Here is a 14,767-nt window from a genome sequence, read left to right on the forward strand (position 1 = left end):
CCCCAGATTTGTTGGTGATGTTTAGTGATCGGCTCTTGGGATGGGAGTGGGGGCCGTGCTTTGAAGCATTTGCTGACTTCTCCGGTATCGTGCTCTCACTGTGGCCAGCATGAGGTCACTGAATTGGGAAGCGGTAGGGAGCTGCAGCTTCAAGCACCCCCAAATTGCTCTGTCACATCACTCCTCACTGCTGAAGGTTCTGCTGTTCTGTTTAGTGTCCCCACTAGGCCATAAGCCCACAGAGGGCAGGTGGCAGCAGGGTGTGGTGGCTGCTGCCTCCCTAGAACCTGAAGCAGCCGAAGTGATCAATTCCTGGGAAGGGTCATTTTGGGGCCTTTCGGAAAAGTGCAGATGTGTGGAAAGATCTAGGGCAATGGGGATGTTGAGGACACCTTGGCCACATGCCCCACCCAGGCTGTGCCTTAGAGGTGCAGCCACCCAGGATCAGAGGTGAAGGGTCTGTCCAAGGGCACCAAGCTGGGAGTGGAGGAGCCAGGGAAGGGCCACCCTTCTGTGCCCATGGCCAGGGTGTGTCCCCAGCCCTGGGCACTTCCCCTGGTTTCTTTCAGAAGAGAAGTGACAGAGGCCAGGGGACCACAGGGATCATCAGTCAGCTCCTTCCTGGCTCCTGCCCCTGGAAACTGCAGACAAGCTTGACTTCACAGGCTGGCACTGGGGATTAGAGAGCAACACGGCACAAGAGAGCTGGGGCCTCTCCTGGAGGGGGCTGACCCCTCTTCCCTTGCCTGGGGGTCGAGGGCTTTTGGCTCAGCAGTTCGGAAGAGCCATTGGGCTGGTAGCTGCAGAGGTTCAGGGCAGCCGGGGCTGACTCCAGGAGCCTGAGCAGAAGGGGTGGGGAGGGAAGTGCTGGCAAACCTCCCAGACCTCCTCCAGGAAGCCCTCAGGGACCTCTTATGCTGGGTTAGGTCCTGCCATGTGCAAATTGCTTGGGTGGCTGAGACGGAAGCTCCGCTCAGACCACCCTTCTTCCAGGAAGCTGTTTCTGGTCCCGGCCCCCTCCCCTGTTGCCTCTTGTGCCCTCATCACAGGCCTCCCATCACCGGGATAACAACATCCAAGGGGCATTTGCTGAATGGCTGAGACAACGCCCAGCATGTTTACAAGCTTTACCTCACTCAATCCTCACCCCTGCATTAGCTTACCTTGCAGATGAGGAAACTGAGGCACTCAGGGCTGCTGTCAGGATCCGAGGGCACACCAACCACTGAACTGGCTCCTATTCCAGGGTGAGGGTGGGGAATGAAGCCCTTCCTCCAAAACATACAAACAAAGCCTCACCCACTTAAAAAAACAAAGAATACTTTATTCCCTCACCACATTGTACAGAGCTGTGGTCTTGTCTTCGCTGAGCACAACTTGCCTCCTGGGAGAGCTTGTCACATTCCCCAGGATGCCCAGCCTGGAGCTGCTGTCTTCTACCACAGAAGGCTCAAACTGGCCACACCCGTGCCCACTACCAAGCCCTTTTTTTTTTTTTTTTAAAGATGACTGGTAAGGGGATCTTAACCCTTGACTTGGTGCAGTCAGCACCACGCTCTCCCAAGTGAGCCATGGCCATCCCTATATGGGATCCGAACCCGGGGCCTTGGTGCTATCAGCACCACACTCTCTTGAGTGAGCCACGGGCCGGCCCCCTACCAGGCCCTTCTTGTCCTCACAGGGACACCAGGCACTTAGGAGACCACCTGGGAAAGACCATTTGCTGGGAAGCAGAGGAGCTGACTTCTGGCTTCTCTGTGGCCTGAGCTGTCCCAGCCCTGGGGAAGGGGTTGCCATACTGTTCTCTGCTGAACCCTGGCTGCTGGTTGTGGGCCAGAGACCCAGACCGGCTGATCTGTGGCCCCATATTACAGATGGGAAGCCTGAGGTCCAGAAGGTGAAAGGACTTCTCCGTGCCACAGCTGTATAATTTAACTGTCAAGACCTCTTTCCACTGGCCTGCGTCTGCTCCCCCACTCAGTCCCTAGGCTGACACGGAGCCCCCAAGAGGCCCCATGCATTCCTGGAGGGGCTCCTAGGTCACCCTCAGTGGGAGTGGCAGCAGCTGGGATACTCTCAGCAGTGCCATGTAGAGAAGCTGGACTACACTGGCATCCAGTTCTGCGGCACCAGGAGACACTCCAAGCTGTGCTGTCCCTAACAGAGACCAGAGAGGTGGCCAAGAAGGCTCCCTGGAGCCCTGCCAGGTGGGGGACTTGGGAAGTTAGCAAGTCCCTGGGCAGCCCGTTAGGGGGTCACCAGAGACCCCTTGGAGCCAGCCTGCAGGGCAGGCGCACGACGGTGGTGGCTAGGATCCCTGGGAGGGGGTGGGACTGGAGGGTCTGGCTGGGTTTCCAGAAGATCCCGCCGAACAGTCCAGGTGCAGAGCGCCGCCTGAGGCGCTGCACGGGCATCACCTGGGACCTTCGTGACGGTACAGAGTGGGCATGAGGGTCGGTCCCCCTTCCATACCCGAGAATACTGAGACCCCTGGAGTGAAGCTCGTGGCCAAGGTCACCCAGCTGGTGAGCTGAACTGAACGCAGGTCTGATGGAGTCTGCCGCCATGCACCTGAGCCGGGCGACAGGCTGGGGGGCGGACGGGCGTCCACGTCGGGTTTCTGAAAAGTGGCAGTGGGGTGGCGGCGGGCGGGCGGGCGTCACAGGCTGGAGGGCTGGGCCAGGGCGGGCCCCGCGGGGGCGGCGGGCACAGCCTCGCCCTCGGTCCCGGCCTCCTGGCCCCGCGCGTACGAGAGCACCACGGTGACGGTGGCGAAGGTGGCGGCGTTGACCGGGAAGGCACGCAGCAGCGTGGAGGCCAGGCCCCGCGTGAAGACGCGCCAGCCCTCGGCGCGGTAGCTCTGGCGCGCGCAGTCCAGGATGCCGCGGTAGCGCGGGGCGCCGCGCAGCCCGTCCGCCTGCAGCCGCGACTTGACCACGTCCACGGGGTAGGTGGACAGCCAGGACGCGATGCCCGACGTGCCGCCCGCCAGCAGCAGCTTGGGCACCAGCAGCGGGTCTCCGGGCTCGCAGCCCAGCGCGCGCGTCAGCACGTCGTAGGTGAGGAAGTAGACGCCGAAGCTGGGCGTCTCGCGCAGCAGCGTGGACAGCAGCCCGCGGTGCACGCCGCGCAGGCCCTCGCGCCGGTAGATCTGCGCCAGGCAGTCCAGCGAGCCCCTGTAGGCGCGCGCCGCACCCGCGTCCTGCAGCTGCAGCCGCGTCTTGGCCAGCTCCATGGGGCAGCAGATGACGCACTGGATGGCCCCTGCCGCCGCGCCGGCCACGAATTGGTGGAGCGGAGTGTCGCGGCCCAGGGCCCGGAGGGTGTTGCCCTGCACCCCGAACACGAGCGCGTTGATGAAGGTGAGCCCCATGAGGGGCGAGCCCAGGCCCTTGTACAGGCCCAGCACCTGCAGGGGACAGAGAGGCCATCAGGGGCAGCAGGGTGCCCCTCCCTGCAGGTGGTGGCAGCCCCAGCCCACCCAGGTGCTGAAAAGGACCACGCAAAATTTTATTAGGGGGCTGGCCCTTTAGCTCAGTTAGAGTGCGGTGTTGTAACACCAAGGTCAAGGGTTCGGATCGTTCCACCCACCAGCCACCAACAAAAAGGAATTTTATTAGAACCACAGTCCTCAAGCAACACCAGGCCTGAGGTTTCACAGCTTACCCAAGTGTCCTCTCGATACCACCTTTCTGGGTCTCTGGGGTGGGGGGCACCCCAAAGGCTAGTTCCCCACCCCCTCACCCTGACCAACCCAGCCACTCACACTCTCCTGCTTGATGATGGACTGGAAGCAGTGCAAGGTCCCTCGGTACTGGGGCTTCTCCGCACTCTGCACCTGAAGCCGCACCTGGAAGGAGGAGGCCCAGTGAAAGGTGGGCAAACTGGGGGTCAGAGCACCCAGCTCCCTGGTCTGGCGCTCAGGACCACCCGGGGAGGGTCTCTCAAGCAGGCCCAAGGTGGGATGCACAAGGCCGGGAGTCAAGTAGCTTTCTGTGGGTTTTGGAATTCCAGGGTGGGGCAGGGCCGGGTATCCGTGCCTCCTCAGGGAGGGCTGTTTGTGGGCACACAGCAACAGGACAGCCAGCTGTAGACGGGGTAAGGGGCCCCCAAGACCTCAAACAAGTGGGGGTTAAGCCTCTTGTCTTCACTGTCACTGCACAATGCACTGACAGTGGGGCATGAACTACCTCGAGACCAACCCATTGTCCAGATGACACTTATCCTGCTGAGTGGCTAATGTCCCAAACTAGGGCTGATGCCAAAGGAGCTCCTGAACTAATGTGCCATCACATAACTATCCTCATTGTGGGCTGACATTGAGGCAAGGGGCATTAAAAGTAATGAGCCCCGGCTCCTCAGAACTCCTGCGTGGTGTCTGCCAGCAGCCCTTCATGAGAACAGTGGTGACAGAACAGCTGACAGCCTCCCTGGGGACCTATATCAGCAACTCTGGGGCCTGGGACACTGGTCAGGCTCAGCCTCTTATGGGTGAAAGCGCTCTTTGTTGGCCGAGAGCTTATCTCTGCTCTTGATACCAGGCTCTATAGTTGCGGAGAGCTGGAGGGACACTTCCTGAACCCAGAATCTGCTTCATGGAGGTGGGAGGGTTAAACTAGGTCAGGTCACATTCTCAGGAGCTAGTTCCCGAGATATGACTCAGAAATGATCTTTACAGCCAGGGCCGTGGAGCGAGCACTCTGTCCTGGGCAGCACAGGATGGAGGAGGCCTTCACATTCATTATCTCTGGGCATTGGAATCACCTGCCCAGGTGGGTACAAATGTCCCCATTTCCAAGATGGGAAGACTGAGGCTCTGAGTTGTTTTGCAATTTGACCAATGCTGTCTTCTGCAGGGACATGCGTGGCTGTGTTGGTTGGGTTGAGGGTGGGGTGCGGGTGCTGGCCGGGGAGAGCCCTCACAGGGAACAGCCAGCCTTCAGCCCCGATTGTGGAGCCTTTTCCAGTTCTCTCCACAGAACAGGTGGATCTCCTATTGGCAGATTCACTTACAAAAATGTTTTGTTAGGGGGAAAAAGGACCATCTCTGCACATGAGAGGCTCAACAGCTGGTGGCCACTGCCCTGGGCGGAGACTGGTGACTGTGTGAGCCCTGTGAAGACTTCCCCCACAGCACCCCTTCCCACCCCAGCCGCCCAGCTCTCAGCCAGAATGCGGCAGGGGAGGGGGTGAATTTTCAGAGGAGAAAAGCAAAACCACTTGTTGAACTAAATTTAACAACAGATTAACACCATGAGCTCTGGCTCAGGTTAGGTCTTTGATGCGAGGCTTTTCACTTTCCCTTAATGTTCTGGGGTCTCTGGTGGGACATCTCTGTTCCCCCTGCAGTCCCCAATACTGGCACTCAGAGGGCTGTGTTAGCAGGACTGATGTGATGCAGAGCTGTCCATTCCTTGGCCTGGGTGGCATCTTTTAGGTCTCTGCAGGTCACAAACGCTGTTGAAAGCCCAGGTCTGGCCAGCTGGAGAACATCAGGCTTCTCCCACCAAAGTAGGCAGAGGCCTCCTCCGCTTTGTTCCCCACCCCTGGGTCTGTGACAAGCCCTCGCTGTCTGGGAGTCTGGTAGCTGTGGCCCAAGTCTTGTAATGTCTAGAGCTGACGTTCTTAATATTTTGGGGTGACAGGATCTCCTTTGAGGATCAGTGGAAACTGTGGACCCACCCCTGGGAAAGCAGTCATTTGCACACAAGCCCAGGAGGCTCCCAGCTCCCACAGGCCTGGGAGATGCCCACACAAAGACGCCCCTGATCCAGAGGGGGCTGATTTTTCTCAGCTAGCCCCACCCTAGCCCCCACCCCAGGACCTGTGCTGGGCCCAAGCTCATCTCATGCCCTCCCTGTCCTCTGCCAGTAGCGGACGGAACTCGAGGGGTGGGAGCGGGAGGGGCGTGGTGGGGTGGGGTCCAGGTCTGGTTTGGTGAGGACCAAGAAGAGGTTCACCTGGTCTGTACTTACTAGCGCTCTCCAGGGTGAGGCTTACGCTCATCTACAACAAAGTTACACTTTTGCTATGGATGGAGACAGCCCCTAGCTCAGAAAGTAAAGGCGGTTAAAGCAACACACAATTGCAACATCACATCCAGGTGTAGAGCCCCCAAGGCCGGCCCCCCACCACCCTGCCCCCTCCCCTGCCCAGGGATGGCCAGTCACCACTCTGTCATTGGTCAAGATGACTGCTCCCTGATGAAAGCAACTTTGACAGTGTCACTGATTATTGTCATGTCCAGTGAAGGACAGAAAACTCTCTTCATACAGAAATGTGTGTAAAGGCAGCATGGCTGAGGACAGTGGTTGTAGTTCTGGGCGTGACGGAGGAAAACCAGATCTTGGACTCTTTTGGTCTCAAGAGTCTGGAGGAATAATCTGTGAATATCCGGCCATGAGATGGTTTGCGGCCACGTGACAGTGTGGACTGACGTGGAACATGGGTGTCCCGGAGTACAGCGTCAATTAATGACGTTCAAACAAGGCCAAAGGGACCATGGCTTTACAAGCTGTGACACTGGATGCCTCCAGTAGGGGAGGAAGTGGTTAGGAGTGGGGGGCTTGGGAGGGTTGGCTGTGTGCTGCTTCTGGGTGGCGGCTACCCACCCAATTTATAGATTTGTACACTTAGGATGTGAGTACTTTTGTACATGTGTTAAACTTCAATTAAAAAGAAAAAAAACCTACAGCAGTAGGAAGTAAATCCCACTTTTGCCAACGGCAGGGAATGTATGTGCGTCTGTGCACATTTCTGCTTTTCAGTAGAAATCACTGACAAGGGCTGGGGGGGAAGGAGAGATGAAAGGCTGGCTTTTTCCTCTTTTGTTTATATATCTTTATACTATGGTTAAAAAAAATTTTTTTTATAACCAATGTTACTTCTGTAATAGAAAGCCAACAAGAACTTTATGTACCTGATGATTAAAATATTTTAAAAATATCACATGCCCTGTGGAGGGAGAGATCAGTTGGGGGGCAGATTCTGAGGGCAGTACACAAATGTAAAAAATGATCTGTCTGCGGGAGGGAAATCACTGGCTTCTCCACATTTCCCAGTTTTCCCTTAATGAGAATGTTGAACTTCTATCATGGAAAACAGTCAGTAAAAGCACTAAGGCCATTGGTGACATAGCCTCACGTTAACGCACGTGAACACGCAGTTTAACAGAGAGCCCCTGGGTGGCTGGAGTGGAGCAGGAGTTGATCACTGGGGGCAGGTTTTCTCCTCTTCCTAAAAAAACTCGGTTTTCATTTTGTTTTGTTAGCGGCTAGCAGGTAAAAGCTCAGCTCTCTAAGGCAGGTTTGTCCAGATGTAATGCTGGTGGGCCACAGTGGCAAAAACAAACAAAACCTGAATGGATTTTCTCAAAACCACCTTCTAAGTGCCAGGGGAGTTGGGTTGGGGCGGCCAAAACCCAGTGGAGTGGAGAGAGGCTCCTGCACCTAAGTACTGCAGGGGAGCTGGTCATGGGCTCAGCAGCTCAGAGGGAGGGGGCACCAGGACAAAAATGCCCCTCAGCTGCTGTGGATGCCAGAGGGTGCCAGGCAGGAGCTGCAGAAGCCTGTGTCCCGGCAAAACTGGGCTGAGCGAGTGGCTGGGAGGCACTTCTTGGCTGGACACAGCATTCACAACACGTGACCACAAGGTATAAACACAGCGTAACGTGGAGACTGCCAGGCTGTCCTGGGCTGCTCCAACCTACGGGCAGGCTTCGCTGGGTAGCCTGGCTACGCAGAGCAATGGCATGTTTGGGGGTGGCTCAGCAGGCCTGTGCAGGGAACTTAGGGCTCTGTTTGGCAACAAGGCCTGGCCCTTCAGCCTCCTCCCCAAATTGCCCGCAGCGGGATGGAAGGAGATTTGTGCTGATTTTCAGAACTAGCATTTAATCCAACACAAATTACACTATTGAGCTCCAGGCGCCACAAGGGAGGCCTTGATAATCCCCCCCTCATTTTGCAGATGAGGACATTTGGGCCAAAAGTCATGCAGCAAACCAGCTGGTAGAGGGGTCTGGACCTGTACAAGGCCCAGGGACAACATTTTAAGGTGAGAGCCAGGGCATAAGGCAAGGGCATCGTTCCTGTGCTGGAGGAAATCCCAGCCCTAAATTAACAAGTGATTTGCTCTGCCAAGAAACACGTGGGTTCACTGAAAAAATGAGTCAGGAAGTCCACCTGAAACCCAGCTCAGGATAAGACGTCTTGCCTTCAGCTTGGCCCATACCCTGCGGGAAAAGTGCCAAGTTCAGTGTACACAGCACACACAGAAGGTCTGGCCTAGTGTCCCTCTGTTCGCCCTGGGGCCCACAGAAAATGGCATGGAAGGGTCCTGACTTGGCTAGTTTAAGAACATAAACCCCAACCACTGGGGAAAAAAGTTTATTTGGGAATTTCCAACTGGAGGACACAGATTTCCCTGGTTTCAATTCTGGGGTGTCTGAGAAACTGGAACTCCACACTTTATTGCAGCACGGGGTGTATCCTGGAACTGGTTAACCGGGCCACAGCTCCCAAAGCACGGGTTGCAGGCATCTCACAGGTGCACACCAGCACTCAGGAAACAACCACTCAGTTTCTCAACAGTGACAATCACTGCTCTGTGAAGATCATGTTAATGGGAAACACTAACAAGTTTTGATTTTTCTGTATTTTCTCTCTGAACTTTTATTTCTTTCAAGAAAATGTTTAGGGAGTTCTGCATAAGAACAGTATGGGTGTCCTTGCTCTGGGTACGAGGAATTGTACCCTTCAGTACCTCAGTCTCAGCTGGCCAAGCCCAAGAACGGACTTGGCCATGAACCCAACCTGTGGTTCAGCCTCAGCTGGGAGATCTAAGGATAAACCCAGAAGGAAGGTTCAACTCGGTTCAGCGGGAAAACAGCTGCCCACCTGGGCATCCTGAGTGTTGGAATTCTACCTTTATTCTAAAACCCGTGGGAAGACTTCGAACGTGCTCCTGAGGTTGTAACTGGAAAGGGGTCTCCAGCCGCCCCTAACCCTGCAGGCCTCTCTCCAATGGCTCTACAAGGGCCTGAAATTAAAAGTGACGAGAGACTCACCTTGACTGTGTCAAACGGGTGTCCCACAAGCACGCCTGCCACACCTGGAAGAAAGGGGTACTTGTGACCCAAATGCCTGAGAAACTTGCAGTGTGGGGCACTGGGGTGGGATGGGGCTCTGGAAAGGAGGAGTGGGCAGGAGTGCTGGAGGGGAAAGCAGCATGAACTAGGCACCTACTGGGCACCAGGCACATGCCATGAACTCCTGTAATCCTCATGTCTGGTGGAGAGTGTGTGAGATCTCCCAAGCTGGTGTCTGGTGTCCCTTCCCTCCGCCTGCTGCTCACTGCCGTCAGCTGGTCTGGGCGGCTGACAACAAAAGTTGTTCCCTGGAGACTGCACACACAACTTCCAGGATGTTCCATTGCTCCAAACACCTTCTGGCATAAGCAGGAGGCTCCAGGGATGTCAGATCCTCACCCAGATTTAAATTTCCCCCCTGCCAGGTACCCAGTGGTAGTGTTTCTGAGCCTCTCTCTCCTCACCTATAAAGGTGGTATCTACCTCCCCCAGGACAGCTATGGAGATTAAACAGGGTAATGGCCCCCAGGAAGCACTGACCCCAGGACCTGACGCATAGTAGGCATTGGCTGACACCTCTGCTCCCTTCCCAGAGTGGAGGTGACTCAAGCCCAGGGAGGCACCTGGTGAATGTGGTTGTGCTTGGTTATTTACCAGTTCAGAGCCTGCTGAAAACCCAGCCCTCCTTGAAAGACAAAGGCTCACTCCTCCAAAATGGCTCACAAACACTTCTCAGAGTCCTGCATGCTATAGGTTGTAAACATCTCTGTGAGTCTCGCCACTACCACTGTGAGAAAGGCAGCCTTATTAGCCCATTTCACAGAAGGAGAAACTGAGGCTCAGTGAGGTCAGGTTGCTGACACCGACTCCTACCCTTCCGTCCCTAAAATTTCGTGTGTATACCTGTGAAAGTTCTCCTTTTATTGCTAGTAGTGTTTATGCATATTTAAAACAACTAATATCTGTTGAGTAAAAACCAGTAACATTACAAGCTGCTGGTTATTGTTCTTAGTTTTGTATATATATCAACTCTCCCACTCATGTACCTGTTAAGGAACTACTAACCCACTTTACAGATGAGGAAAGCAAGGCACAGAGAAGTGATATGTCCATGCTACACAGCTAGTAAGTGCTGGAGCTGGGATGCTAACCTAGACCTTCTGGCCCTGGAGCCCTCCTCCCTAACCACTCCCCTCTCCTGTTCCCTGTTATTTGGTTACCATGTTAGTTGATACCCAAAGATTAATGAGAGTTACCATGTACTTCCTTCACAAACTGTACTTTTCTTTGGCAGCTGGTGTAGCTTTTATCTTTACATAACGTCCTGTTCATCCTGCTTAATGCTCTGAACCTTCATGCCACTTTGACACTTTGCCAATTCTGCTATCTTTCTGATTACACGCGCCTGGTATAGTTTTGTCCAACTCTTAATTTTGAACCTTTCTTATTTTGTTTTATTTTTTGGCCGCTGGCTGGTATGGGGAATCGAACCCTGGACCTTGCTGTTATCAGCACCACACTCTGACTTACTGAGCTAACCAGCCAGCCCCTTCTATTTTGTTTTAGTTGCTTCTTTTAAACAACTTAGAGCTGGATTTTGTTTCCTAGCACTGTCTGAAGCAGTCTCAGATTTTGCTGACACAACCTGGAGATCTGACATTATACCATCTCGTTTTACTCCTTTTCCTCTCCACGTTTTTGCTGGAATAGTCATTTGGTGCAAGGAAATTACTATTCATCTCCTTTGTGCTTGTTAATTTGGAAGTTCAGAAAAGAGTTACTTCTTGTTCTGACACTTCTAATCATTATATAGAAACGAGGTATGGGCCCGCCACCCCCTAAGGCCCTTTCTGCCCCCTTCTGCTGACACTCACCCAGAAAACCGTGCGAGACTCGGTGCGCGGCTGTTCCCTCTCCTCCCATCTTTGGGTCTCTACTCTGATCAACTGCCATTTCGCCGGAGCCTTTCTTCATTATTTTCCTCAGATGTAACACATGGGGGAAATGCCCTACGAATTCTTGCTCACCTACAAAATACATTTCTTAACACGGTTACAGAACCCAATTATGCCCTGGTGAGGACTCCAGGCCCAGTCGGGAAAGGAAGGGTCTGCAGAGACCCTGGAGTTTTCTGGTTTCCAGTGCTGCAGATGAGAAATCTGCTGCCAATGTGTTTCTTCTCCTTTGTCAATACTTATTTATTCTGTCCAGAAAACTGAGGTTTTATCTGTGGGCTTTAAGAATGTCCCCAAGAGATGCCAAGGGTGTGCCTTTTTCTTTAAAGTAACCTGCCTGGAACTCCACCAGCCCTTGAACTCTGCAGGCTCACGCCCTCTTCCGATAAGGGAAAATTTCCACTATTAGGTATTCATCACGTTCATCGTCTCGTGACCTCTCTCCCCTTTTGCTTCCTGGAACCTGTTACCATTCACAGGTGGGCAAGAAGACACCCACAAGCCTGTCTGTTCCTTCGTGCTCCCTCTGTCTTTCTGGTCTTCTGGGACACATTTTCTTTCTTCCCTTTGAGATCCACCCTCTTTTTTCACTTGAATTTTCTCAATTTGAAAATCTTAGTTCTAGAACCTCTTTTATTGGGCTGTATCTGGATTTCCTTGGCCTTGGAAACCTAACACTTGCCTAGGTTGTGCTGCCTGGCCTTCCTTCTGCCCTGTACCCCCGCAGCCAGGACCAGCTGTGGGGTTCCCTTCCAGTGGGTGGATGGTCACGCCTCTGGCCCCAGACTTGCTCAGGTGCTGCCAACAGCCTTCTCAGCCTCTGGGACAGAAGGCGATGGGAGGGGGAGAGGAGAAAGCCCCTCATCACCCCAGCCTCTGTTGAGCAGCCAGTAGGGAGGCTACAGTCAAGGACTCGCGGGCAGGCCTCCGCATTTCCACTCTCCCTGACTTGCTATAGTGCCCTAAGGCGAGGGGCTTGGTCTCCCTCACCCAGAACATCTCCACCCCCTGAAACAGAGTGGGTTGTGGGTCCTGCCTCCTTCGGAGCCTCCAGTCCTGCAAAGCCTTATTTTTTTAACCTCACAGTCACGCGGAGAGCCAGCCAGGAAGCCCTGCCTCACCATCTCCCTGAAAGGAAACTGAGGCATAATCACACAAGCAGAAGCAGACCCTGTCTCTAACTCCAAAGCCACTGCACCACATAAGCGGGACTCTCAGTGGCAACCCCATCCTGTGATCCTCCAGGGCAGGAGGGGGACCACTGTCTTAGAGGCAGCTCGCAGCAGAGGTGGTGGGAAGAGGCACTGGGATGGCAGATCTATCCCTCCATGAAGCATCTCCCCTGCCCACACTGGGTTTCTCTCTGTGCCTTCTCTTGCCCATGCCCTATGCAGAGCCCAGGGTCTGTGTGACCTCAAGATGTCACATAGGCTGACCTCCAGGTAAGGGTGAGGAGGAAGTCCTTCTGACCTTTCCACCACGGGGGGGGGGGGGGGGGGGGGATGCTGTCAATCAAAGTGCCTGCGCGGCCTCCTGGGGAGAAGTTAAACACATGACCCAAACTAGGCCAATCCTTATAGGAAACGTACCCTTCTCCATCCCAGGAATCTGAATCAGGAGCCACCTAGGAGAAGTGCCACCACCATCCCTCTCTGAGCCTCCAGCTCAGGAGGATTCCAAACCAGAAGGAAGAAGGCAGGGGTCTCCGGGGGCCAGGTCCCAAGGTAGGGGCACTGCCCATGCACTGCTCCTGGACAGCTCCTCCAGGCGGGGCTGCCCGCCCTTGGCTCAGCCTGGAAGAAGAGCCTGGGACACAATCAGGTCACTGTCCAGCAGGCCAGCCCCTGGCACCTTCAAGGCTGGGGGAGTGGAAGAGAACATCACTCCCAGCGGCCCTTTTGGAAGGAGCGACTGTGATTTTGTGCTAGTTTCTCCACCTCCCTGGGTCTAGGTTTCTTCTTGGTCAGGTGACTTCCATCCTCATCCACCAGGGAGGATCAGGCCTACACTCACACAGCCGGAGGAGGTGGGCACCACGAGCCCTGGACTGCACATGGGCCAGGGTCTGGCAGGTGGCTTAAGCCCAAGCACTGCAGTACCAGGCAGCTCCGACCCCGGCCTCGCTCCAACCCTGGGGCAGGACATGCTGGTGCCATGGGGGCAGGCGGCATGGTCATGATCTCTTCCGGGTGGGCCTGGTGAGGATGGACAGAAGGGCATTCCAGGCAGGGGGCCTGCGTGAACAAGAGCCCAGACTGACTGACGTGTGTTTGGGGGACTGGTCGTGCTCTACAAGCAGGCCTGGCCTTAGGATGAGTATTCCTACCCCAAACCCTAAAGGTTCTCAGGACCACCTGCACTTACAGCCATGCAACTATGGAAGAAACCCTGCTCCTCTGGGAAGAGTTCATACTCCCCAAGAGGTCGTAAGGCGGCACTGGCCCGCGGACACCCCCGCTCTACGCCACCCGCTGGAGGTGGGTAAAGGAGGGTCGGGGACCAAAGTGGGGCGGCCCTCCCCCGAGAGGAGTAGGGAAGCACGGAGCGGGGTGCGCAGAGGCCACGCCCCCTCCTGTCTCCTCTGGCACCCAGGGCCTGGGAGTAACCCCCACCGACTTGCAGAAAGATCTGGGCTTTCTCCCCCTTCCGCAGCTTCCAAAGGCGCGACTGGGTAACAGGCCAGGAAGTTCTCAAATCCCTTCGGCACAGATCACCTCCCTGGACACATCTCCTTCCGAACCAGCCTTCTGTCGCCCAGAAGAAGCAAGTTCCAGCTCCGCAGGTTCAAAGGCTAAGGCCACAGCCAGGGGAGGAAGCCTCCCCTTCCTCCAGGACTCTCAGGGCTGGCGGCAGCTGGGGGCTTTATTAGGGCCAAACCCGAGCGAGCAGGTGAGGAGCGGGGGACAAGGGCAGGTGCTCGAGGAGGGAAGTCGCCGTCGTCAGAGCTGGACCGGACCTCGGGTAACCAGCCAGCCCTCTCCAATTCATACCTGCTGAGTGAGGTCAACCCCCTCAAGGTAAAAGCAGAGAAGCTAAAGGCCAAACAGGGCAGCGCCGTGCCCGACGCCCACAGTCCGGTCACAGGCAGGGTCTGGACCGCGCGCCGGGTCGGGCCCTCCCGGGGACACCGCAGAGCCTGGCCTCGGCGACGGTGCCCCACAGCGGCTCGCCCGCGCAGGTAGACCGTCGCTCACCGGCAGCTCACAGCACCGCGCAGAAGGGCGTGGCGTGTCAAAGCGCCCCGACGGCTGCAGGGGAGGAGGTGGAGTCGGCCCCGAACTTCACGGCGGGGGAGGGGACCCTGCTCAGGGTGGGCGCGGTGCGCCGGGGACCTCCCGGCAGTTCCTCCCTTCGAGCGTGCCCCAAAGGGCTGAAAAGACACCTGCCCCCGCGGACAGTGCGCTGGGCGCCCTCCGGGCCTGATGGCAACGTACGCCCACGAGGGCCGAGGGGACAGCGTGCTGTTACCCCATTTACAGACGGGGACACCTCCGCTGGGCTGGCCTCCCCTCCCGGACGCCGCCCCCGCGCCCCGGAGACCCCGGCGCCCGCCGCCGCCTTACCCCCAGCGCATCCGGCCAGGAAGTCGAGCGCCATTGCTGGGGCCGGCGAGGCCGCCTTCCCTCCTCGTCCTTCTCCTCAGGCCCCGCGCGGGGCAGGTCGCCGTCGGGGTCCCCGGGCGGGCTGTGTCGGGGCTCGGCCTGGCCTCCGCCTCCTGGCCGCCTGC

General features: G+C 56.2%; 1 protein-coding gene across 7 annotated transcripts; it reads right to left on the bottom strand.

Moving 5' to 3' along the window:
- Positions 1–1,299: 1,299 nt before the first annotated feature.
- Positions 1,300–14,728, bottom strand: SLC25A29 (solute carrier family 25 member 29). 7 transcript variants are annotated; one of them, XM_063090789.1, is made up of 6 exons: positions 9,243–9,283; positions 9,065–9,108; positions 8,181–8,230; positions 5,976–6,006; positions 3,767–3,850; positions 1,300–3,409 (listed from the first exon to the last, which is right to left on the bottom strand). In XM_063090789.1, exons 4-6 carry the CDS (start codon positions 6,004–6,006, stop codon positions 2,256–2,258), a joined length of 1,269 nt encoding a protein of 422 aa, XP_062946859.1. In that variant the 5' UTR covers positions 8,181–8,230; positions 9,065–9,108; positions 9,243–9,283; the 3' UTR covers positions 1,300–2,255. The 7 variants fall into 7 exon arrangements, with proteins under 7 accessions (XP_062946859.1, XP_062946857.1, XP_062946856.1 ...); XM_063090787.1 differs by having other exon boundaries at positions 5,976–6,047; XM_063090786.1 differs by lacking the exon at positions 5,976–6,006 and having other exon boundaries at positions 9,243–9,277.
- Positions 14,729–14,767: the final 39 nt, after the last annotated feature.

Source organism: Cynocephalus volans, chromosome 3 (genome assembly GCF_027409185.1).
Source record: "Cynocephalus volans isolate mCynVol1 chromosome 3, mCynVol1.pri, whole genome shotgun sequence".
NCBI lineage: Eukaryota > Metazoa > Chordata > Mammalia > Dermoptera > Cynocephalidae > Cynocephalus > Cynocephalus volans.